This window comes from Monodelphis domestica, chromosome 8 (genome assembly GCF_027887165.1).
Source record: "Monodelphis domestica isolate mMonDom1 chromosome 8, mMonDom1.pri, whole genome shotgun sequence".
Classification (NCBI taxonomy): domain Eukaryota; kingdom Metazoa; phylum Chordata; class Mammalia; order Didelphimorphia; family Didelphidae; genus Monodelphis; species Monodelphis domestica.
The window spans coordinates 259,026,936-259,054,307 of NC_077234.1; the positions used below are offsets into that span (position 1 = coordinate 259,026,936).

Below are 27,372 nucleotides of genomic sequence, written 5' to 3' on the forward strand. Positions count from 1 at the left end.
GATAATTTAGAGTCATGACCTAATCTAAATTTAGTTTTTGGTCGCCAGGGGATATCCCAAATAAAAATACCCAGGTCAGTTTGGAAATATATGATGGTTTAGTCAATATATAGGGAAAAAATCAAGGATCAAAGAGAGGGAAAGGTATAGGATTTCTCCCATCTGGCCTGTGCCAGGGGGAGTTCAAAATCCTCTGCCAGAAGGTTTCTGAAGAAGATTAGAGGCTTCTAAGTTGATAGTGTTTGGAAGGTAAAAGAGAAAGAATCAGCCTAAAACTCCCGAGAGATCTCAGAGAAGACGCCTCACCAAACTAGGTTACTAGGCTTCCTCCAGTATGGTAGAAGGAAAACTCACCACTAAAAACTGGGCAATAGTAGATGCCACCGCAAGATGCCAACATTCTCAGCCAGCTGCCACCAGCCACCTCTCTGCTGTTCAAGAGACTGGAGAGAGGAAGTGACGCGAAATATATAGACAGTTTTGCATCACTTTCCTGTGTCTCACATGTACCAATGATATCTTAGGCTTGACTAAGTAGGTGTTACAAAGGAATCACTTTAAAAGACTGATATATATTAATTTAAGGTCGCCAAGGAATCAGCTATGTAATTCCTAAATGAAAAACTCAAGTCAGCCGTCAGCCTTTTTTGGAGTTTAATTACAATAGGAGTAAGAAAGGAATTAGAGATATATAGAGAGAGAGAAAGGGGAGAGAAGGGAATAGGGCTTAAATACCCCTTCTGTTTAGGCTGGGCCAAAAGGCCCAAGCCCTTAGATAGCTGGGGCAAAGAAAAAGATCAGTCCCTATTACTCACGTGTCCAAAATGGAGAAACAGTCTCAGAGGCCCCCACCTTCAGCTTCCTTCAGAGCAAGCTTCCTCAGAGCCCAGGAACCACACCGACCAAAAACTCAACCTCCTCCAGTCTCCAGACCCTCCTATCTTTAAGGACACCATCCAAGTTGCCTCCCCTCAGTCCTCACATCTACCAATCACTCTTCATCAATTTCCCTGTCAATGGAGGCTCTCGCTTAACCCAGGACCGCCCAGAGGTTTCTGGCTTTTGCACATGTCTGTTGAAGGTCATATTTTTCAAATGATTAAATCTTTACTCCTTTGTTACAGCCCTTTCTAAATCCTGTTAACTTGAGTATGGTAGAGATTGGAATAATTAAATTTTGATCTAGGCTGCAGCCCTTACTCAATCCTATTAGGACTGAATAGGGTGGAGTATCTCCATTGTATCAATTCTAAAATCAATCAAGACTCAAAGAAATTCCTGTTCTATGCTTAAGCATAGGTCAAAGTCCTTTCCATTGTTCAGCAAAGGGTTTCTGTCCTAAAGTAATCTTAAGAAGGGAAGAGAAGGAACCTCCCATGCCAATGGGGTTCCCGTTCCAATAGACTATCAGTAAGAAATTTTCCAAGTATGAAATATCCCAATGGTGAAATTTCCAACATTTATAAGTCTAAGGAAATTTGAGGTTTACATAGGACAGCCCAGGGGTCTGTCAGTTGTTTCTGATTTGTCATTTGCTAGTACATGTCTGTCATAGTCCATCCTCCTAAATACTTAATCCTTAAGTATGGGTGTAGACATTCCTGATTTTGTTAGACTAAGTAGGGTGGAGTAATCTAAATTTCACAGTATATAATATATGCATAGTGACTTCAAGCAAAGACAGTAGGGAATAGTGGAAAGAGCTAGCCTCTAAGCCAGGAAGACCACTTGTAGAAGTATATTGTAGTGCCTGATCTTCCACCTATGGCTTTGTAGTAAAACATCAAGGAAGATCTAATGAAGGATATGACATCTGAACTGAGCATGGACAAACACAAGGGATTCTAGGAGGTGTCAGTGAATAGGGATTTGTTTAAAGCAAATCTCTTTTTCCTGTGGCTCTCATGATGCCATCTGGAGGGCAAATAGTAGTGAGTGATTTGAGATAAACAAGCCACCAGCAAAGGGAAGTTAAAAACCAAGGAGACAGGAAGCAGTGAGATCCAGAACATTGAGAAACAGCCGTGTGAATCCCTAGGTACTGCCTCGTTGGGTGGCCCCGGCAAATGAAGAAACTCTGGTTGATACCTGAAATGTGACCTGGGAGAGTTAGTGGGTGGAGAAAAAAAACTTTATAAGTTGGGGCAAGGAGGAAGTGGAGGTCTTTTTCATGTCTGTGGAAGAGCTGACTGGACCCATGGTGGAGTATTGCAAGGAGCCCCACAATGGTGGCCACAGGTTAGCCAGCTAAGTGCCTACTTGTCTTTTTTCTTTCTACTTCTACTTTTGATCTAATAAAGTTTAGCTACAAAATTTTAAATTCTTACAGACTACATTTCAGATATAAGAAAACAGTCTATGCCCCAAATTAGGAGAGGAATGTTAAATAGGGAGAATAACAAGTAGACCATTTATTTCAGTTAGATCCAAGAGTATGTTGGTGAACAGTTTTTAATTAGGCTATAGACTTGGCTTCAAGTCAGATTGTGAAGGACTTTAGATGTTAAACAAGAGGTCATATCTGATTGACATATGGATGATAATGAGCCACTGTAGTGTATTAGAGAGGAGTAACAAAGACTGACCAGAGATTTAGTCATAGCATTTTGGTAACTTGTTGGAAGATAGGTGATGGAAGATATTTAAGGATAGGGCTAATTAGGATGTTGTAATAGCCCTTTACTGTGAAATCTGCCATACTAGTGAACAGTAGGGTATATGAAGAATTATTTACCTAAGAACCAATTACTTTATTTTGAACTTTTGAATTTTGATAATTTCCTGGTTTTACTTTAGTCTTTCCTACCATATTATTCATTTTTCTCCTTAATCTTTTGTATTGTTTGATACTTTTTTAATCTCACAAGAATTCACATGAAAGCAAATTTCTTTTTTAGCATCTATTAAACAAGATTTGTCTTCTTTAGATGTGTGAAGTATAGATATATAGGCCTCATTTCTCATTAATTAACAAGTGAATTATTAGAAGTCACATAAATTCCCGTCACTAAGATTTTCCATATTTTTATAAGTATTTGAAAAATTATGCTCTACAGTGAAAAAATCCTATATATTTTTTTCTTCCTCTCTGCTGTTTTTCTCCTAATGGCATCCTAAGGAATTTAAATAAAACAAAACAAGACATCATTTCAATAAGTAATTTAAAGTTTTATTTCACAATAATTTCTACACATTGGGTTCGGTACTGAGAAAAAAAAAGAAATTAAATGTTGCTTCCCCAAAAGGACTTGTAGCCTAGGAAGCTTGCCGTCAAATATAGATTGTAGAAAGGAATTATAAATCTGTTTTCCATAGGACTCAATTTATAACATTTTCTTTATGTATAAAGAACATTAGCTACTTCCATTAGAATGTGGAGTTGGCCTCCAGAGTTGCAGGCCTTCCATTGATTTTTCTTATTCTTTTGTAATCTTTCTTTCCAAACAAATAGTGAACAGCTATTTGTACTCTGTTGAAAGGGATATAAACCATCCATTGAATTGGTACTACTTTTGCCAAGAAGTTCTCAGAGTAGAATGAGAGAGAGAGACAGAGAGAGAGTCTCCGTGTTTATGATGGCAATAAATCGGTGTCTTTTTAACGGTTACAGTTGAATGAGATATCTGCTAATGTTTAATGGTTAAATAATTATAATGAAGGGACATCTGGTAGATGGAAATTGGTAAAATGCTTTCCAAAGTAAATTTTTGGACATATTAGAGGAATTTGACATGAACCAAAACAAGTGTTAATTGATGGCTGGTTCTATAATGTTTGTCATTAATCTGGATCAAGATCTGACCCCAAACTCCTCAACTGCCTTTTCTCCCAGGAAAGAAGAATGAGGATAGTATTGTTTGTTTTACAAACAACCTTTATAAATATGCTCTATTTGAAATCAGAAAATTGTCAGGTCAAGGGCTTGTTTCTCTTTATTTTCTCTTGACCTTTAGAATCCTTGGTTGTTCTGTGGACCTCCTTTGGGAAATTTGATCAAATCCATTTGAAAACAATTAAATCTATGTGAGAGTCAGCTGCTATTGTAAGGATAGTATTCCTTCTGTTTAGGAACAGTCATCCAGCACTTTGGCCACAGATTCCATTGCTTTGTTTGGTGTCCTTGGTAGGTAGATAAATTGCATCTGTATTTTACTGTGCAGGAGGAAATTGAATTGCATACTTAAACTTCATAAATCTGGCATGCAGCAGACTCTGACTTCTTTTTTTACTAACTCATGGTTCCATTTTGTAAAACTTAACGATATTGTCTGAGCCATGTTTTTGTTTCTACATGTTTGCAGTACTTTTATATACCAGCTTCCATCAATGTTCTGCACCATTCTAGTCCATAGTGTCAGCTTGTTTTTTGTGAAACCCAAGGTTGCCTCTATACCTTAGGAACTTGCCTTGAGGGAAGTCCAAGACTGACTTGGCCTGGCTGAATACTAAACCTTAAAGTACTTAATGAACTCAGTTAAGGTGGGACTATAAGTACTCTTTTTGTTTTAGAAGTTTCTCCCATTTTATCAAAGTCCTCTCCCAGGTAGCTCAGCCCTGGGCTGGACTCTCCCTTTTGTATCCATTGTAAAGCATCAGCTTCTCCCTGGTAATCCAGTCTTGGAGATCTCATTTCCTTGTAGCCATTGTAAAGCCAATATTATTTTGATGACTACAGCTTTATTGTATAGTTTAAGATCTGGTACTGCTGCAAGGCCATCATCCTTCACATTTTTTTTCATTATTTCCATCCATATTCTTGATCTTTCGTTCTTCCAGATGAACTTTGTTATAGTTTTTTTTTCCTCTAATTTTATTAAAAAGTTTCTTGGGAGTTTGATAGGCATGGCACTGAATATGTAAATTAATTTTGGTAGGATTATCATTTTTATTATATTAGCTCATCCACTCATGAGCAATTACTATTTTCCCAATTGGTTAGAACTAGTTTTAATTATGTGAAAAGTATTTTGTAGTTATGTTCACATATTTCCTGTAATTGTCCTGACAGCTAGATTCCTAAATATTTTATGTTGTCTAGAGTCATTCAAAATGGAATTTCTTTTTCTTACTTTTGCTGTTGAGTTTTGTTGGAAATATATAGAAATGCTGATGATTTATGTGGGTTTATTTTTGTGTCCTGCAATTTTGTTAAAGTTGTTGATTATTTCCACTAGCTTTCTAGTTGATTTTCTAGGATTCTTTAAGTCTATCATCATATCATCTGCAAGAGTGATAGTTTAGTTTCCTCATCACCTACTTTAATTCCTTCAATTTTATTTTCTTCTCCAATTGCTACAGCTAGCATTTCTAGTAATATATTAAATAAGAGAGATGATAATGGGTATTCTTGCTTCACTCCTGATCTTATTGGGAAGGCTTCTAAATTTTCCCTATTATAGATAATGCTTGCTGATGGTTTTGGGTATATACTGTTTATTATTTTTAGGAAAGGCCCTTTTATTCCTAAACTTTCTAGTGTTTTTAATAGGAATGGGTGTTGTATTTTGTCAAAGGCTTTTCTGCATCTATTGAGGTAATCCTGTGATTTTTATTATTTTTGTTGATATGGTCAATTATGTGGATGGTTTTCCTAATACTACTTCTACATTCCTTGTATAAATCCTACCCTTGTATTGCATAATCCTTGTGATAACTTGTTGTAGTCTCTTTGCTAGTATTTTATTTAAGATTTTTGCATCTATGTTTATTGGAGAGATTAGTCTATAGTTTTCTTTCTCTATTTTGGGTCTTCCTGTTTTGGGAATTCATACCATATTTGTTTCCTAAAAAGAATTAAGTAAGACTCTTTTAATAACTTTATTAAATAAAAGTAGTAGTAGTAGTTGTAAAGAGAAGGAAAGATAGGAGAGAGGTAGAGAGATATTTCCCTTTCTAATCTGCAGATGTCATTTGGGTCTCTGTCTAAAACTCCAAGGGTTCATTCTGCTCTCCATGCTCCCTCCAGAAGACACAGATTGGCTCCTGGTCTGACCTTATAAGCTCTTTTCTCCACCCACTAACTCTCACAAGTCACATCTCAGGAACCAATCATAGTTTCTTAATTTGCCTAGGATGCCCAGGGTGGCAGTGCCTGTGGATCAGTTTCTTGTCTCGTTGGTTCCTTGGTTCTTTAACTTCCTTTCTCTGAAGGCTTATCTATACTTATATTTACTCATTGGTATTTGAACTCTAGGTCACTGAGAGATGACATTAAAAAGGTGATACAATGGAGAGAGAAATTTGCTTCTGACACTCCTACTTTGCTTATTTTGTCAAATAGTTGGTTTAGTATTGGGATTAGTTGTTCTTTAAATATTTGATAGAATTTACTTGTGAATCGTTTTGGCCCTGGAGATTTTTTCTTAGGAATTCCTTAATGGTTTGTTCAATTTCTTTTTCCGATATGGGGTTATTTAAATATTCTATTTCCTCTTTTGTTAATCTGAACAATTTATATTTTTGTAAATATTTGTACATTTCACCTAGATTGTCATATAATTGGGCAACATAGCTCTTAATAATTGCCCTAATTTCCTCTTCCTTGGAGGTGATTTCACCCTTTTCATTTTTGATACTGTTAATTTGATTCTCTTCTTTCTTTTTTTAAATTAGGTTAACCAAAACTTTATCTTTTTTATTTTTTAAAATAACTAACTACTCTTTTTATTTATTAGTTCAATGCTTCTTTTATTTTCAATTTTATTAATTTTTCCTTTAATTTTTATGGTTTCCAATTTAATTTTTATCTGGTTTTTAAATTTTTTCTTTTTATAGTTTTTTTAAGTTGCATGCCCAATTCATTATTCTTCCCTTTCTATTTTGTTGATATATGCACTCAGGGACATAAATTTTCCCTTGTGTTCTGGTTTGGCTATATCCCATAGATTTGATATGCGGTCTCCTCATTGTCATTTTCTTCAATGAAATCAGCAATTGTTTCTTTAATTTGTTCTTTGACCCACCAATTTTGAAGAATTAGATTAATTTTTAATTAATTGCTTTAAAATTTGCCTTTCCCTTCATGAAGATGAATATCTGCTGCAATGACTCGTGCTTATTATTTCTAGCCTTAAAGCTGGGCCTTAGGCATTCTGGCTTATAGAAATATGCATAAAAAGTTTCTACTCTCAAGAAAGGTGTACCTTGATGGGAAGACAGGACACCTTTTGTGGGGGAGAACCCTGTTGTCATAGATGAGGTCGAGTTGAGTTCTTTGGAAGGCTCCAAGGAAGGGCAGCTAGGATTTGGAGAGTGAGAAAGGAGAGCAATGAGGCAGGAAGGGGTAAGGGATAGGACTAAGCTGAATTGCCCAGCCTTCTATTGGGGAATAGTGGAAGATCATTTGAAAAGGCAGATTGAGGAGAGATTCTGGGAGTTCCCGAAGGATGGGCTCACGAGTTTATAAACCTCTTAAAGTAGAACAAATGTAAATCTTGAAAGTGATACATTAAAATATTATTTTTTCACTCTTTTTAGGCTCCCGTCTTCGTCAGGAGGATTTTCCTCCTCGCATTGTTGAACATCCTTCTGATCTCATTGTTTCAAAAGGCGAACCAGCTACTTTGAACTGTAAAGCAGAAGGCAGACCCACCCCAACTATTGAGTGGTATAAAGGAGGAGAAAGAGTGGAAACAGACAAAGATGACTCCCGTTCCCATAGGATGCTACTTCCGAGCGGATCTTTATTTTTCTTACGTATAGTACATGGACGCAAAAGTAGGCCTGATGAAGGCGTCTATATCTGTGTCGCACGGAATTATCTTGGAGAAGCTGTGAGCCACAACGCATCGCTGGAGGTAGCAAGTAAGTCATTTCTAGTTTTGGGGGTAAATCAGTTATTTTGTTAATGATAATGGAAAATGAAATTTGAATAATATTCTGTGCCTGAGGAAAATTTCTAGCTTTATAAATGAATGAGGGGGCAGCTGGGTGGCTCAGTGGATTGAGAGTCAGGAGGTCCTGGGTTCTAGTCTGGTCTCAGACACTTCCTAGCTATGTGATTCTGGGTGTCATTTAACCCCCATTGCCCACCTCTTACCACTCTTTTGCCTTAGGACCAATCACAGTATTGACTCTAAGACAGAAGGGAAGGTTACCTAAAAAGAATGGAATGAGCCATTTTATATTTTTTTGTGCATCTTGTTCTGGTTGTGTGGTAGGTGTGTGTGCATGCATGTGTGTGTACACACACAGTTTTGGGGCTCTTCTGCTTTTGATCTGGAGATGTAGAAAAGAACATGGTTGCCATTATTTGGCATTGTAACTTTTTCAAAAATGTTTCCCCTTTTCCCTTGTTTTTAGTCTTCTTTAATATGGAATGTGCAGTAAGTGAAATAGGCCACACGTATGTTTGTTTGGAAGACTATGTTGTTCGCTAGTTGCACAAGATACCTAGATATAGATAGAATCCTCTTTTGGTGGCCTTCCTGCAAAATTTCACGTACTCAGAATTGTGTGTGTGCCGTACACTTTGTTGTCTCTCAGATACGTTGATAGTCATTTTATATGGAGTAGTGGAACGATGTGTATGAGAACGTGACTACAATTACTCGAGTGACACTCCCCAGGTCTCAGTGCACTCGAAAGAATCTGGATGCTGCCAAACTAAAAAGGTTCTGTTTGTGCATGTTCTTGGGTCAGACGTCCCTTTTATGCGCTAGACACGTTCCACTCGTGATCAGCTCCTTAGTAGTGGCTTCCCACGTAGAGTGTGAGAATCTGACAGCCATTTAGTGCCTGCTCAATGCGGGCCAGCAGAAACCAAGCTCAGAAAGGCAGACTTCTTAGAGAGCCTGCTTGGGGGGTGACGTTGGGCCTCAGTCCTTCACTGGACCTTCACGCGAGGCCACACCTAAACATTGAAAAGATTCCCCTAGGAGCCGCCGCCTTCGTGTTTGCGGTGCTTCAAAGTGCGTGTGAGGAGCTCGGCTCGAGGAGCTTTGATGGGGCTCCACTGAAAGGAGAGCCGGAAGTGTGTGGTGCATCGGTAGTCACGGAAGGTCTTTGGAGCTTAGAGCTCTGAGCCTTTTAGGGCGAGGCACAGATGAACTTCCTGACTGCAGCCCACCAAGCCATATTACAGTTCTTCCATTCAAACGCTTTCCCCCTCTTGCTACCTCACCTGCACTTCCCGATTTCGCTCCTGTCTTTTTCCAGAGAGATGTTCCCTACAATAGAGAATGGAAAAGGGGGATCTTCGTTCAGTAGAACCCACGAACGTGTCAGCGGAACAGATGGCCTTCTGTTCAGGACTCCGTGGTGACTCGGGCCCAGCTGGGTCCTTGTCATTTATCAGCATCCCCTTGGGATCCGTTGTTGCCTTCCCTGTGCATTGCTGTAGCCATCGTGCATAGCGTTTTCCTTGCTTGGTCTACTTTGCACGATTTAAGGGAAGTGTTCTGACCCGCTCATCATTGTCTTTGGTCATGTGGCTGCACCCTCACTGCTTAGCCAATTCCCCGTCGGCGGCCACATACATGCTTTGTTTCTCATTCTTGGCCACCGCTGATGGTCATCGATTGCCACGAATTATGGGGATGGGCGCTTCTTTTTGGCACCATTTGCATTCCGAAGGATTTGATTTCTGGCTCGCAGGGTCAGCAACAGTCTGTCTGTGTGCCTGTATTTGAGGGTTCCTCAAATCCCGCCTACGGCCACCCCCGCTTTTTCTCTAGCTCCGGGCCCAAAGTGGGCTGTGCGTGCTCCTAGAGTGTGTGGGGTATCAGTGCAGACCTGAAGTGGCGCCCTCATTGAGACGCATCCTGGAGGAGAGCAGGAGCTAGAAGGGCCCATCGGAGACAAAAGCTTTCCTCATACGCAACAGCAAGACTTGGAAGTAAAACCGTAGACGTCGCTGAGGAAAGAGCGTAAACGAGGCCATTCGACGCCTTGGTTTCTCCTGCTGAACAAAGGTGAGAAGGACGAGTGTGCATCGAGGAGGAGAGAACGGAGGCTCAGAGAGGACTGCAGGGGAAAGAGTCAGGAAGAGAACAAAAGGAACACTAATGTCTCAGCAAGAGGCCTGTTGCCAGAGTGAATCAATACGCAGGGAATGTGGAGCTGGAGAAAAGAGAGATTGGGAAGTAACACATCATTGAGGGAACGTGGAGGAGAGGAAGGAGGCAAAAGAAGTAGATCAATGCATAAATGACAGATACATGAATCCAGAACTTCAGTAAAGCCTCAGTCGAGGATCGAGAATCAGAGACAAGGATGGCTTGGCGATGGAATCCTGGGACACCACAGCTGTACTGGAGTACTTGTCGAATACTAAGTCGAATCCCTTTTTATCCTTAAAATACTTCCTTCAACTGAAGTATGGGTTGAAGGGAAGGAGACTCAAGCACCTACTAAAAGGCTACCACTTTCAGAATTCATTTTTATTTTTAAAATCCCCATGATTTTTGTGACGGTGCTGCCAAGCTTCTCCAGTTGTATCTCTGGGTAACATTTGTCCCCTGAGCTATCGATTGATTGTGGCCTCCTCTCCTCCTAGAGGAGTTAGACCCACTGCATGGTGAGCCACCGTTTGGTGTTGCAAATCCCTAGGATGGCTGCATAGTTACCATTTAGGCTCACTAGACACAGCGACTGGACAAAATGTCCTAAAAAGAGGACATTATGGCCAAAGGGCGAAAGGAGATGACATCTTGAGACTATTGCTCTCTGAAGTGGTCGTGTGTCTAATAGGCAACGTTTGAAACCAGAAAGGTTATCTTACGTTTCTTCCTGTCTCGCAGTCTTTCTCTTTATCTCTATCATTTTTCTTCATATTATGTTTTTCTCCGTTATTTCTTATCACCAGAAATAATATCATTGACATCTTAATTCTAGATCTCCGATTTTAGTTGTTTTTCCCTGAAATATTTTTTGGTTTTTAGCTCTAATAATGATCACAGACGCTATCTAAAAGCATTTTTAGTGAGCAGAAATTCTAAAGGCAGTATTTTGTGTCATTTAGTCTTTAGGAGACAATTATTGTCCGATAGTTTTTTAATCTATATCATTTTTTCCTCAGAAGCTAGACGCTCAAGTTTACTACACCTGACATCAACTGTTATATCTGCTAACAAATAGTATTAAATAGGATTACATGGCAATGTTTTTCTCACGACTTTAAAACATTACATATCCTTTCATGAAAAAAACACCCCAATTTAAGAATATTCACTGGCATTCATTTCGCTGTTTTCTCTCATAATATGTTTAGACTTTGGATCTGGAAGGCCCATGTTCAAATCCTACTTCACATTTATTGGCTCTGGGACCTCAGGTTAATTAACCGTTGTCATTTCTTCGTCTGAAAGATGAGGATGAAAACGTCAGCTACCCTTTGAGGTGGTTGGTTCACCGAGGGAAATGGCATCGATAAAGCGCTTTGTAAACCTTGAAACGTTGCGCCACTGATGTGGGGTCCCCGAGGGGTATTCGTGTCCTGAGGACGGACATTTTCCTCTACGTTTGCCAAGCCTTTCAAGTGAAGGTTAGATAGTTAGCGGCCTAATTCCCAAGGATGGGCATGGATGACCTCTCAGTAAGCAGTGATGGGGGGAAACACGTAAGGAAGGTAAACCTGCTTGAAGGGACCCAGAAGAGAGCGGGATTCTCTCAGGAAAAGGACTCGATGAGCACATTCCGCACTAGCAGACCTTTGGAGTTCAGTCTCGCAAACCAGATGTGTTTCCGTGCCGCGGAGGCAGCGCCCCGTCCTTCTGGTGCTCGTCGTCTTGACTCATTGCCCAACTTACGGTTCTGGGTCATGAGGTAATGAATGGCTAAAAACGTTAGACGGGAATGCGTTCGCCCGCACCCAGCGCGGCTCTGGCCCCCGTTGTAGCTGGTACCGTGAGTTAGACCAATTGGACCCCAGGGCATGATGGTGTGTAAACACAGGGGGCGCCCAGCCACAGAGCCAGCCGCTAAGCCCACAGCGACGGCATTTCTCCGTCCATTGCTTCGATCCTTTGCGTTTCGTCGGCACGGGCAGGAGCCGGTCCAAAGGATGCTCTCTGTCTTCTGCGGGGCTCGTGAGTCGAACACGCACGTGAGGGACGCTCTGATGAGCTTTGCTGGCCGTGCACGCTTCGGAGCAGTTATTGGGGCGTCTTTTAGACCTTCGAACCTGTTCAACAGATCGAGTCTTTCTTCAGGGATTTTCTCACGTCAGAACTTGTCAGCATGAGATCTGCTCCAATGTGGATGTTTTCAGGTGCTCTTTGCTAGGCACAAAGGCCTGCAGTTACCGGCTCGGCCCCACAACGTAAGCGGGGCGTATGGGAACGTGCATCGCCAGCGCAGGCAGCAGGTCTTCGCGTCATCCCGATGCACCAGGGCCGAGGACACACGTGGAGCTCCTGGGCTGGACTCGGCTGTTCTGGGTCGGTCCTTCACCGCGGCTCGGCAGGACGAGCCACCTCATCCGGGGATGCCCGACGCGATGCGTCCGAGCCTTGATCGAAGCGTGTTCTTCGGCTTTTGGGAGTTCGTCTAAGAGGGCTGCAAAGTGATATCTGAAGTGCTCCAACGTCTTTAAAGGGAGGCGCCTCGCGGGCGTGAGGGAAGCAGAAGAGCTTGCGGGACCAGGAATTGGCGCAGAAAAAGAACTCGTGCGTGTCGGACTGGAGCTTTTGGCTCCCGCCTTCCACGCAGCGCTGCAGTTCTCGGGGATTAGGCCAAGGAAGAGTGCTGCGTGTAAGGGAAACCCTCACTGCTCGGGTTTCCTTTCTAGCATGCGGTTGATGATTCCGTTTGTCCTGTAGTTCATCTGCCAGCCCTTACTTGGCCCACGTTTCATATGTAAATTGCTAATGACGTTAAAGTTTAAAGAAAAGTAATGTGGGCAAGTGAAAGCCTGCTTCTTGCCTCCTTCGCACATGGCTGCTCCCTCCCTGCGGAAGCTGTTTTCTCTCGAGAACAGACCGACGTCTGCTGGCTTTCTCACCAAAGAGCCCTTCCTGTGAGGCTCCCAGTTCGGGAAACACGTCAGGACGTGGCCAGGCAGCACGTCCTGGGCCCTCCTTTAGGCTGGCCACTCGGAGGGGAAAGACTGTCTCCTGTTCTTGCACTTGCTTTTCAGTTGCTCAGGAAGTCGCTTCAGTCTGCTTTCAGCCTCTGCTCTCGGAGAAGGGATGTCGAGAAGTGGAAGTGACTCGATGCGACGATCCCGAGCAGACAGTTTTATTGGCTGCTCAGTGGTAGGCGACAGCGAGGCCACAGATGCATCTCCCGTCAATGGAAAGTGGATGCTTCTCCTCACTGGGCAGCCTCCACTTCCCCAGGACCCCCCCTGAAGTCTGTCCTCTGCAGAGTGACGGTCTGGCTCAGTCCACAGAGTGCCGAGGCTCGAATCGACGAGGGTTGGTGTGGAGAAGCCCTCCGAGCGTTCATAGGCGCTTCTTGGGGAAAGGAGGTTTCCGTGAGCTGAAGACGTCGGGCAGAGTCTGCCTTCCTGGACAGAGCCCTTGCTCAGCCGTACGGTCGTCACGCGGAAACACAAATGTCGAGCCTCTTCCTTGGCCTTGTGGAGAACAGGAAGGAACGGCAGAGAGTTCGGAGCTCTCCGGAACCATCGAAGAGCCTGGAAGGAGGAGGGAGCTCCTCACACGGACCCGATGGGCTACCGGGACACAAAGGGGAAGGGTCCATGCTAGAGAGCACATGGAAAAGAGATCCCGATCTCTGCTGGAGTGGGAACACTTGCACCTTTGGCCGTGCACCCCTTTAGCTGCAGGTCCTGGGAATGACTGGGCTGGACGAAGGGAATGAAAAGAACTCTTATGTACAAAAGTATTGAGAACGTTTGTGGGGTGGCAAAGAATTGGACGAATTGGGGGGGCCACCCCCAAGTTGGGAGCACATTTGTGATGGAACACTGTTTACTAGGGGAGATGGAGACCAGGAGAGCCTGGAAAGACTTACAGGAACTGATGAAGAGTGAAATCATGGAACAAAGCGAACATGGCATTCCGTTAAGGGCAGCAGCGTCGTGGTCACCAACAGGGAAAGACTTCGCGACTGTGATCGGCGCCATTATCCAGGACGGTTCCAAAGGGCTCCTAATGAAATCCGCAAAGAGAGAACTGATGGACTGAGGGAAGATCAATGCATTCTCTGGCTCTGTCTCCTAAAGTGGAAATACTTTTCATTTTTTTAGTGGATGTTATGTTTCTTGACTCTTCATTGGGTTGGTCAAGGTGAGGAAGGACAGAGAGATTTGGGAACAAAATAAAAATTAAGGTAAATAAAAGTGGAAGGGAGAATTCTAGGAAGGAGGTGCTGTCTAAGGATACCAAATCCCCCCCCCCCCCAATTCCTTGTGAAATCTCTAAAGTGTATCAGAAGGAGAAATAATAAAAGAATCCAAAGAAAAATAACCATAAGCTTCTCCAGCCAATCTGCAAAAAGTCTATCAGAATCCTGCAAAAGCTTTCATGTAAAAAAGGCCTTTGTAGGAGCAAAGCAAAGCGCACCCATTAGAACAGCTCCCAGAAATCACAGGATACAGCAGTCTTGTCCAAAGCACACTGGGAGACGGAGCCGAAGTAGCGCCTGGGAGTTTTGAAGACTTTTCTGAACGAATGCAAAACGAAGCCAGAAGAACCAGGAAAAATCATACCTAATGACTACAGCAGTATAAACAGAAAGAGCAAGTGTCAGACAAATGACATGAGATAGAAAATTGGATTTAAAGTGGTAGCAATTAGACGACACGTCATCATTCATGGGATACGGCCAAAGTCGTTCTTAAGTGGAGAATTATAACTCTAATATCAGGGGAAAGGGAGCAGATCAATTAGCAAACAAACTAGAAAAGCAACTGATTAAAAATAGTAAAAGAATAAAGATTTTGAAAAATAATTACTAAATAATAATCTTTATCGTTTCTCTGGAAAAGGTAAGCAGTAGTTTGGGACTTTGATGCACTAAATGTCATTGAACTTCATTATCTTCTGCCTTGCCTGTGCCCTCAGTTTAAGTAGGGTATCTAATTGGTAACCGTAGAGAGTAATATTCTCTTACCTGCTGCCGGAAAGACTCCACAACCAGCCGAACAGCAGTGAATGATATTTACATTTTATTTTCCATGTCGTCTGTTCAAGGATTTTTAAAATAAATTCTTGGAAAAAAGGCTCAATATTGTTTAGCTCTCTAATTAGATCCCCATAGCTTTATTGGCATGCTTTGGCGAATAGACATACAGCTTTGTGGAAAGGATTCAATAGAGATCAATTTTCTTCCCATACTGTATATAACAGCTGGACTCTGCTAAAATTATTGGATAAACACATCTGGACCAAATTCAGTGACATGACCTTGAGGTTAAAGGTTCCATATTCTATTACTAATCCCCTGAGAGCCACTTCCTTTGTTTTCTTGTAAAGTAGGTTGTAGTTATGCATACTGCAGTACTCTGGTTGTTATTTCAACCGGAATTGAATGGTGGATATGAAGCCCCTTGGGACTTTCTTAAGAACCAGTTTTCTGATTTTTTTTAACAATCCGAATTCTTAAGAATTTAGTAATTGGTCATTTGTGACTTCTTATTGACAGTATGTTTTTAGGTCATAAATGCTCATTTTTCGGTCCTTCTACAGTCTGATTTTATAACTCCTTATATCACTCACTTCAAGTCTTTTTCTGTGCTGTTAATTTATTTAGTATTTATTGTCCAGACGTCTTTTCCATGAGCAAAATCAACTCAATATCAATTTTATTAAAATCCTAAAAAGCAACATTTGTAAACTCTGTTGATATCTACTGGACTGACCAAATTGTTAGGTTATAGAAATTAGCATAGGTGACTATTGACAGTTAAATACTGTGTAATGTTTTAATGTAGCTTGAGAATCGGTACTCAACATGTCTGGAAATGAGAAGATAAACAAATGGAAAACTTTAGATAATAATACTACCAAAAAAGCCCTTTGAAAGGCATCAATAAACATGAAGCAGCATATCTGATGCCTTTCTAATCTGTTTTCAAGTATTTATTATATTCTATAAACTTAAATTTGATGAAAATGTGAAGGAAAATAGTTTTCACAAATGATTTCTAGTGGACTTTGGTTGTATTCAAAGGTATTGAGGTTGGAAAAGTTTGTTTTTAAATGAAATCATTTAAATTAGTTCTTTTGTGGAAAGTGTAGGTCCTCCAACAAGGTGTTGTTACATATGTCTATACTTAGACTCTAAAACATTCCTTGAAATGATTTATCAGAAACTTTATTCAAACATCATCTCATCCATACTGAGAGGCATAAGAATAGATGTTTTCTATGATCCTAGAATACTTCCAGTAGAGTTCAAACTGAAAAGGAATTGTTTTAGGTTGTGAGGTCCTCCAGGGATTACTCACATTTGACTTTCTGTTTATTGTAGCTTGCCAGAGAATACTACTAGAAGGTCCTAATTGCGATCCCAGCTCACTCAGAAGAATTTGATCTCACTATCCATAGAGGGAGAGTGAAGGGGATGAAGGCTTTCCATAGTCCAGTTTGATAGAGAGCAAGTGAATAAAGGGGTAGGGAATGAGCATTCCTATAGTACCTGTTATGTCACAGATACTATGCTAAGTGCTTTCCAGCTATTCCCTCCTTTGATCCTCACTACAACCTTTTGAGGGAGGTGTTATTGTCCCTCTCATTTTATAGCTAATAAGGAAAATGACATTAAAGAAGAAGCATTATTATCCGTGTTTTTGCTTCCTCTTAAGGACCCTGGAACAGCTAGATGGTACAGTGGATAGAGTACCAGACCTAGAATCAGAAAGACTCATCTTTCTGACTTAAAATCTGGCCTCAGTCACTCGCTAGCTGTATGACCTTGGGCAAGTCACTTAATCCTGTTTACCTCACTTTCCTCATCTTTAATCCAAATCGGAATAGGAAATGGTAAACCAGTCCAATATTTTTGCCAAGAAAACTCCAAATTGGGTCATGGAGAATTGGATACAATTGAAACAACTGAACAACAACAAAAAAGTAAGATGGCATTTGAATTCTACATGAAGGGATTTGGTTGAATCATGAAAGGTGGCGATGATAGGAGAAGGATCCAGATGGAGGGAAAAGTTTGAGTAAAATTTTGGAGGTAGAGATTTAAGGGAACAGTTTCAACAAACATTTGCTATGTTCTTAGCCTGGGCACATATATTATTGATCTGCATTGGTGGGAAGAATTTTACACCAGGAATTCTCTGTGTAGATTAAATCATAGATCTGGACCAAAGAAAAAAATAATAACAACATTTCACTAGAGGAAATACAAAGATTAAATGAGGCCAGATCACTGTGCTATCATGTGGCTAATCATTTCCTAAGGGATTAAAAACATTGAGGAGTAGCTCTGATAGAAAATGAAATATGTGTAGTGCATAAGAGAGTTGCAGATCAAATGCTTTGTAAAGTCTTGTAGCCTTGTGGTTGGAAGTCTTTCTTGACTGTGGTTCAATGAAGAATCTTTTATGGTCAACAAAATGGGAGAGCAGTTCAAGCATAGGGAACAGTATGAGTTATAACAGAGGAAGTTATGCTATTGGTCTAATTCTTCCAGCCAAGTAGTTAGAAAATCAACATCACTGTTGTCATGAGTGCTCCTTGAAGTTAGCAGGATTATGTGTTAACTGATCTTGGGTACATCTTAATCAGCTTGTCCTCCAGCCCCCTTTTCTCTCATTCATGAGGTAGGGGGAAAAATCATCATTGTTTCAGGAAATACTCTTTGGGTAACCTGGTGTCAAAACCTTATTTAGGGCCTTCAGGGTAAAATTTCTCTTGGAGTCTCTTTTTAATTTCTTTTTAAAAATGATGATGTTGACAAAAAAGTCAACAAATAGTTTTTTTCTATATGAAAAATCTTGCTCCTAAGTTCTTATGATTGTAACTTTCAATTATGTTTATATACCATCACTTAAAGCCCTTGCCCAATGGATGGATATTCATTTCATCTTCTAATTGTTTTTAAAATGAAAAGTGATGCTATACAGATTTTTGTTTATAGGACTCTTTCCCCTTATTTTTTGGGCATCTTTTGGTTTGTGGCATCGTGATATCAACAGTATGAAACTTTAGTAACTTTTTGAACCGATTTGCATACTTTCGAGATTGTTCAGGTTCACCATTAGTCCATGCGTCTCTCAAAGGTCCTTCATTTCCCATTTCTGTCATCTTTGCCAATTTTGATGGGGCTGCAGTGGCACCTCAAAGTTATTTTCATGTTCATTTCTATTAAATCATTTGGAAAATGTTCATATAGTTGATAGTTGTTTGCTTTTCTTTCTTGAACTCTCTTTTTCATATCCTTTCCCTGTTGTGGAGTGGCTGGCATGCGGATGTACACGTGCATGCAATAGTTTCGAGGCTTGAATAACAGGATTATTTAGGAAAATCGCCCCCCAAATTAAGTTATTAGGTAACCCTTTGAGTTTACTTTCCTTGACATAAAATGTACCCATTTACTCCCCTTTGATTCTCACTTTCCGTTGTTTGCTCATTGTTTCCTTCTATCCAAAGCTGTGAAAAAGCATCTTCGATTTTCCTTGAACTTGTTTATGACTTTTCATGTCTATGACAGATATCCATTTTGAGTTCATTTTGGCTTGTGTTTTGGAATTTTGGTTTAAAGCCTATTTCTGCCAGAATACTATCCAACTTTTTTCAGTGGGTCGTTGTTGTTGTTGTTGTTGTTGTTGTTGTTGAATAGTGAATTTTTACCACAGAAGTGTCTATGGCTTAGAGTTTGTCAAATATGGTGCTCATTTGGTTCTGCATTTGGAATAACTAATCCATTCAGATCAGCTTTTTAAGCAATATAAAATACTTTGATTAGAAACTGCTAGGTTTCTTTAACACTTCTTCTTTGCCACCTTTTTAGTTTTTCCCTTGAAATACTTGACTTTTTCTTCCTTTATTTTGTCATTGCTTTTTTTCCCTAGTTATATCACATTCATATACTACAACTTGTTCAATTATTCCTCTATTTTGGGGCATCCCCTCAGTGTCAGATTCTTTATTATCACTAAAAAGAATGTCGAATATTTTTGTATAACTGTTTTCCTTATTTTTGTAATGAATATTTTTAATTGCAATTAAATGATTACCAATTACGGTTTACATATATATATATATATATATATATATATATATATATATATATATATGCAAACACACACATATAGATGTGATGTTAGTTTACATATTGTTACCTTACTGAGGTTAGTATTCTATTTAATCTTTTGGTAGAATTTCTTGGGTTTGCAAAGTATAACAGCATATTATTTGCAAAATATGACAATTTGTTTTCCTCTTTGCCTATAGTTATTCCCTCCATTTCGTGTTTCTATGTATAGTATTTACCACATTAAGGAAAGGCCTCTTTCTTCTTATGCTTTTAATGGTTTTATTTTTAACATAAAAAGATATTACATTTTGTCAAAATCATTTTTCTGTATCTACCCATGGAATCATGCCTTTTTGAGTGCGCTTGTGATTTGGTAGATTGCCTTTCAAGTTTTCCTCTTCATCCACCTACAGTCCTGGTGTGAATTTAACATGACTTTTATAATCTTTTGTATATGCTCTGGTTGCCTTTTTATAACATTTTATTCAACATTTTTGTACTGATAGGCATACGGGAGATTGGGTTTTGATCTTTCTCTTCTTTAACTCTCCCCAGTTAGTAATCACTGAATAGACAGTGTTCATACACAGGTTTGGTAAAATTTTCTCTTTTTCCATTTTGCTTTCCCCCAGTCAAATTACTTGACACTGGAATTAATTTTTCTTTGGAGGTCTCATAAAATTCATTTGTGACTTTGTGGTCTTGACATTTTGTTTTGCTTTTTCCTTCTGCATTTCCTTTATGGCTTAGTTGTTTTTTATTTTTTTTTTTGAGGAACTTTTAAAAAATTATGAGTTTGTATAATATTTGTAAATATTGAATTTATTTGACTTTTCAGTTCATTTCACAAATGAGTAGCATATTTTCTAATAATTTCCCTTATTGTCTTGTAATTATTTTGTGAAATTTTCTCTTCATTTTTGAGATTGACTGCTCTTTTTTCTATCACGTTGGGTAGAAATTTGTTTTATTTTTCAAAAAGTCTTAGTTTTATTTATTAGTTTGTTTTATAAGCAGATTTTCAGAATTTTTCATTTTGTCTAGATTGGTTTCAAAAATATAGTACTTTGCTAGTTTTAATTTTTACTTGTATACTCAATTTGTTATCTACTTTATTTTGTTGATAAATGTGTTTGAGAGATCAAATTTCCCCTCCTGGTGACTTGCCAAAACTTTTGGTATGCTATCTCTTAGTTTTCATTTTATTTGATGAAAATATCTATTGCTTCTATGATTTTTTTTAATCAACTTAAGCTTCGTAATAAAAATGTTTCATCTCCATTGAACTTTGAATCCTTTCTTCAATTGCAATTATTGACCATTTTATTGCTCTAGGGTCAGTAAAGGATGCCTTTAATAAATCTGCTTTTTATGTTTTTTCATGAATTATTCATGTGTGTGTATTTTAAAATACCATTTATGATAGAACCAATATCTATCCTGTCTTCCTTTCCTCTCTTCTGCTAGATAGAAAATAGAAATTTGTATGAGGACTAAAATTCGTACATTAGGATGTAAGGGAAAATAATAGGAAAATATCCTGGAAAAATCAATTTGGTGCAAATTATGAAAGTTTTCGAATGCCAGAGAAGTATATTTTCTCCTTACACTGAAGTTTTTTGGATGAGAAAAATGATGTGGTCAGGCTTGTGCTTTATTTGGCAGCTCTGGGGAGGACGGATTATTAAAAGAAAACAATCCAGAGTATGAGCAGCGAGCATACAAGAGATAGCGATATGCGATATTAGTAAACTCTCTGTAGGTATCAGGGAGATTATTTGGCAACTAATTGAAACAATAAGAGCCTCTGGAGAGAGACAAGTAAAGAATTACTGCTCCATTCAGGAGCTGAGGGGTCACTTCAACAGAATTCCGTCAAGTGGAGACGAGGGCGGAAGAGAAGGTCCGCGGGACTCCTACGGGGATCTGGGTGTTTGGAGCCTCACAAGCAGACTCGGGAGAACAGGAGGGCTTGATGACCACGCGCAAATGAACAGATTGGTGGGAGGCTGGCTGCAGGCACAAGCTCTGGGGCATAGGCTGGGATGGCCTCAGGATCGGCAGGAAGCGCTTGCGTTTGGCAAGTTGAAGAACCCCTTCGTCCTCCTCAGAGACTGGCGCCCCGCAGACCCGAGGGACCTCGGTGGAGTATCAGATTGAAGAGAATCGGGGACTTTTCAGCGGAGCTCTCCACGGACTGTCATGGAATCGGGAGAGCGCCCAAGAGGAATGCGAGGGAGGGCGTGACCCGAGACCCTTTAGAAGGCGCCATTGAAAGCACGTGGACTTCCGGCACAGCCGGATGCCCTGAGGGGCTGAAAGCCTGGGCAGAGGCGATCCTGGTGTGTGCAGTGCATTGTGAACAGCCACTTGGGCCCGAGTCTGGCACACCGGTTCCGGCTCGTGCATCACGTGGCAGGTTGGGCTCTGGAATTCTAGCCGGATCTTCAGTCAGGGAAGGGGAGTTACTGGATGTTTCTGAGCAGTACAGACGGAGGGCGGGACCTGGGCTCCCCGAAGAGGATGTTGGCAGTAATTCCTAGAAAGAATGGGTAGGAGGAGACCCTCAAGGCTGGGGAAAGGAAAGGAAGCAGTTGCTGAAGGGGAAAACCAGGTGAAAAGGCATGAAATCCTTACAGTTCCATTCTAAGGGGAGAGACAGACTGACATACCATTGTATTCCTATAGGGAACTGTCCTGAGTTCAAATGCTGCCCTAAACACATTTCCTGCGAGATTGTTGAACGGGCCAATATCTGCGGCCCTCCGTGTCTCTGTTTGTGAAATGAGTAAGTTGTAGTTGATGACCTCCAAGATCTATTCAAATAAAAACAATAATTAATTCTAGGAACGGATTCAAGTACATGGCATAGGAAGGCGTGGCCATAAGGGTTGTATTTGGAGTCAGGAAGACCTCAGTGAAAATCTTATTCCAGTAGTGGTTTATGACCACGGAGAGATGAATTTCTCATATACATGAATATTTATGTTTCTCTGATACCATGATTAGAAGAGTAGAGCCATCCCTTTAGTTTAGTCTTTGGCCTCTGACATATTACCCAAAGACATCGGAGATTTCTAATGTCATTTCAATGATATAGTCACTTTTCTCTTTTGAATCTTGTAATGTTTGCTTTTGTCTTTTCCCCAAAGTTCCCAATTTACATGATAAAATGAAGTTTTTAATATTGAACATTTGTATTTTTTACTTCAAATATTTTCATGGAATATGGAGGCTTCCTAATGAAAGAGTATTCATATTTTTATTCCTAGTACAGAAGACTTGAGTAGACTGGAGTCAAGGACTGAAATTTTAATGGAAATTAATAGTATTCCTTCCCAAAACAGGAAGTTTAACCGATGCCCACATCACAATTCAAGATACCAGTCTTATCTTGTTACATGAAAACAAGTATCTAAAAGAAGTGGGGAAGTGTTTCTCTTTCTGAAAGATTTAACCTAAAAGAAAATGAGAAAATGGGGGGGGGGGTTGCTATCTCTGGGAATAGAAAAATATCAACTGACATTTTCAGGTTGTGGTGAGGGAGGAAGTGGTTTCAGTGTTGTCTGACTCTGTAATCCCATTTGGTTTTCCTAGAAAAAGATACTGAAATGGTTTTATTTCTTTCCTCAGGCCATTTTACAGATAAGAAACTGAGCTAGAAAGGGTAAAGTGACTTGCCCAGGGTCATATAGCTAGTATCCAGGGCCATATTGGATCTCAGGAAGATGCTAGCCCCAGGCTTGGTAATTTATTCAGTTTGCCACTAGCTGCCTCAAATGATTTTACCTCTCCATAATATCAATTCTAAGACAGAAGAGAGTGGCCAGGTCTAAGCAATCAAGGTGTAGTGACTTGCCAAGAGTCACAGAGCTAGGAAGTGTTATAGATGAGATTCAAACACAGATCCTCACTACTCCAGCCCTGGCACTCTATCCACCAGGCTACCTAGCTGCTCCTCCTTTTAATTCTAGGAGTTAATTGTAATCTCTTGTAACTCCTGACAGGAATTCTTGGAGTGGTTCACAAGATTACATATCCCCTATTTATCTCTATGGAGTACTTGGAGTATTCTTTCTGGTCAACAGATATTGGAAAAATCATTAGCTTAGTTGATTGCAATCTAGGATGGCATAATTAGGATTTATGTTTTAACTAAAGGTAAATAATATTAATAAGCAGTCAGTGAAAATAGGATGATGGCTTTATAAAGTGTAGAATAGTATAATAATGAATTAAATGTGCAATGAATGAGAAAGTTAATTTGATTAAATTCTCTTTCCATTGTAAATTTCTTACCATTGACATATTTAAACATTTTATATGTCATTTAGTATTAATCACTTTTTAATTTTAAAGAAATAATTATATTACTTAGGTTTTAACATATTTAAATAATTGTCACTACATATTTTTTAAAATTTTATTTAATTAGATGATTTAGAATATTTTTCCATGGTTACAAGACTCATGTTCTTTCTCTCCCCTCCCCTCAACCCCTTCCCATATCTGATGGGCAGTTCCACTGGGTTTAACATGTGTCACTGATCAAGACCCACTTCCATATTATTAATATTTACACTAGGGTGATCACTTAGAATCTACATCCCTGATCATATCCCCATCGAACCATGTGATCAAGCAGTTGTTTTTCTTCTGTGTTTTTTCTCCCACAGTTCTTCCTCTGAATGTGGATAGTGTTCTTTCTTGTAAATCCCTCCAAGTTGTTTAGGATCGATGGATTGCCACTAATGGAGAAGTCCATTACATTCAATTGTGCTACAATGTATCTTCTCTGTGTACAATGTTTTCCTGGTTCTGCTCCTTTCACTCTGCATCACTTCCTGGAGGTTGTTCCAGTTCCCATGGAATTCCTCCACTTTATTATTCCTTTGAGCACAGTAGTATTCCATCACCAACAGATACCACGATTTGTTCAGCCATTCCCCAATTGAAGGGCATCCCCTCATTTTCCAATTTTTGGCCACCACAAAGAGTGCAGCTATGAATATTCTTGTACAAGTCTTTTTCCTTATTATCTCTTTGGGGTACAAACCCAGCAGTGCTATGGCTGGATTGCCATGTCATTATGCCCTAGTGCATTGCCAATCTTTGTGAATGTACCATATGCTGCTGAAAAGAAGGTATATTCCTTTTTGTCCCTATTTTTCTCCACATATCTATTAAGTCTAATTTTTATAAGCTTTCTTTCACATTTCTTACCTCTTTTTTACTTATTTTTTTGGTTTGATTTATCTAGATCTGATAGAGGAAGGTTCCGGTCTCCCACTAGTATAGTTTTTCTATCTATTTCCTCCTTTAACTCCACTGGTTTCTCCTTTAGAAATTTGGATGCTATACCATTTGTTGCATACATGTTGATTACTGATATTTCCTCATTGTCTATACTGGCTTTTATCAGGATGTAATTAATTTCCCTATCTCTTTTAATTAGATCTAATTTTACTTTGACTTTGTTAGATATCATGATTGCAATTCCTGCCATCTTTTTCTCTTTTGAGGCCCAATAGATTTTTCTCCAGCCTTTGATCCTCATTTTGTCAGTGTCTGCCTGTCTCATGTGTGTTTCTTGTAGACACCATATGGTAGAATTTTGGTTTCTAATCCACTCTGCTATTTAGTTTTGTTTTATGGATGAGTTCATTCCATTCACATTCAGAGCTATGAAAAACACCTCTGTATTCCCCAACATTTTGATATTCTCTCCTAGTTCTATCTTTTCTTCTTTTACTATATCTTTTTAAAACAATGGTTTGCTTTTAATCAGGCCCCCTATTCCCCACCCTCATTATACTTCCCTTTCTGCCCCCTCCCATTTTGTTCCCTTCTGATTTTTTTAGTGTCTATTAAGTTCTTCCCCCCTTCCTTTTTTGTACTCCTTGCCCCATTAACCAGATTTCTTAAGACAATTAAAATATGTCATTTGCACACTTGAGGTAATTTAGTGCATTCTAAAAACCAAGAAGATAAGGAAAGGAAAATCAATTATTTGTCTTAGTTTTATGTCCCTCTTTATTCCTTAACCTTTTCAAATAAGAAGTAGATTTCTCTTATACAGGAGTGATAGTAGAAACAATATGTTTTGTGGCTTAATATGGACCTAAAATTAATCCTTTACTTATGACAAATCTGATCATATTTTTAGAAATAAATTCTGTATCATTATAAGTTAAAATATACCATATGAAAGGATACATTATCTTTAAAAAAATGGTCATTAATATTTGTGAACTCATTTATATTTGTCCCTTCGGGTTTTTATTCTTGTTATACTCTATTTCACTGAAACCTAAGGAAGACTTAATACTTATTAAAATATTTTTTCATATTCATCATGTTCAAAGAACATGATTAAAGGTATTAGTTGACAGAACTAGATGCCTTCTTTTCAGGTGGTTTTTATATTCCAAAACCAAAAATGTTTCAGTGTAGAATACTTCACTATTTCAAGGGATCTATGAAATCATGAATGCCTGGCAATCCTGATGCAAGAAGATCAGAAGCATTGGTAAAGAGTTGTAATTTGTTGCTGTAGCCAAAGAAGATTCAACCAAAAACTATTCAGCCAAAAATCCTGGGGCCCCTTCATCTAGTAATGAGAAAGCCAGCCTAATAATATGGCGAATGTTAAAATGTATAGCCCTCTTTTCAGAGGTAACTATTCATTTTAATTCTTTTTATGCTCATCCTTTTCCAATAGAAAGGCAGTGAATTATGAAAGAAAACAATAACAAACCGTCACTATAGTAGAGAGGACAGAGCAGTCACACAGAAAAATTAGTGTAGACATTTGAAGGGTCATCTATATGAGGAAGAGTATATTCTGTCAAGACATGCAATGAATGGATCCTCTAAACTATCAAAGACAGGTGGCAATTTATGCTCGACATGCCTCTCTTTTCATAAATTTAAGTCATTTTTGTTAGAGAAAGATACTTAGTCTCCACTAAGTAAAACTTCTTTTAAGTTCCTGTTGGAAAATCATTCTTAAAAGCTTTCTGACAATCAGGAGGAATATTTTAAAATAAATGGCATGATTTAAACTCCCTGTTGAATATCAGAGTGATCTATAATTAGAAGTCACTTTGAATATTTGTCTGCAGTTTCTTTCTATATTTGTTAGCTTAGAAGTAAAAGACCTTTAAGAAGTACGTTCAATCTCAATCTTTAAACGTTTCTTGAATCGATAAAACTTTTGCTAGTCGAATTCTGATATTTTAATATTTATGTTTATTAGAGAATGAAAGTTTAATTGTCTTCCATTGATTGATTAACGGGTGACATAATGCAAATTTTATTCTATGTCATGACTATAAAGGTTTTCCTTCTCTATTGCATTCCATATGCAAACAGCGTGCCCTCGTTAGTTCAGGTCATCCTACATTGGACCCGATGCGGCTCTGTCCATACATTGGTTCCTGTTGAGGCAAATGGCCTTTTCCTAAAAATGACTTTTGCAATCAATGAATAAGCCATTTCGTCCCACTTGGTGAGATGAATGAAGTCTCGATGGAGGGATGCTGAGCGTAAAGGAGGTGCTTAATTATTTTGTGTTTTGCCATTTTTAATGATTGCTATTAAGTAGTCACAGAATCTGGGACCCAAAGAGGCCATTTTATTTTCCTCAGAAGGTAAGTGAGGCCGGGAGGGCTAAAAGACAGTAAACACGACAACGTGGTTCACTTCTGAATAGAATTCCTTTCCATAACATTTTAATCAGTCATTTCCCATTGAGAATTGGCTCTATGGCCAGGAATCCTCCATAGTTTTTGCATTAAAGGACAGTATAATTATTATTCTGGCTCTTGTCTTGCACATATCCAACGAAATGTACGTGTTTAGGTACACAAATGCCCCAGAATATCTTGGCATATTTTAAAAAATACACGTGTGACAAAAGGGAAAAGCAAAAGCGAGCTTGTCAGTGCAATTCCTGGATGTGTCTGAAAAGATTCCTAGGAATTTCCAAACCTGGATACGGGCAATGAGCGACATTTTTGTGAAATTTGTCTCACCAATTTTGCCTTGCAGTCCAAGAAAGTCTCCTTCATTGGGTGAATAGGAGAACTTGACGTTTTATTAGCTGCCCTCAGTCTATAATAAACATTTTAAGTAGTCCTGATGTCTCAAATTGTGTCTGCATCCCGATACGCCTGACTACTTATTCCATGCTCGGGGACATATTTGTCGATCAGAAATCACGAGATATGTTGATACATAGACAGAATTTTGTTA

General features: G+C 39.3%; 1 protein-coding gene across 18 annotated transcripts in view; it reads left to right on the top strand.

The window, feature by feature from the left end:
* Positions 1 to 27,372, top strand: part of ROBO1 (roundabout guidance receptor 1) — a 1,078,784-nt gene that overhangs the window by 800,254 nt on the left and 251,158 nt on the right. For all 18 annotated transcript variants that reach the window (XM_056807827.1, XM_056807826.1, XM_056807829.1 and 15 more), the window contains one exon: positions 7,477 to 7,803. In XM_056807827.1, coding sequence (XP_056663805.1) covers positions 7,477 to 7,803 — 327 coding nt within the window. The remainder of the gene's footprint in view (positions 1 to 7,476; positions 7,804 to 27,372) is intronic.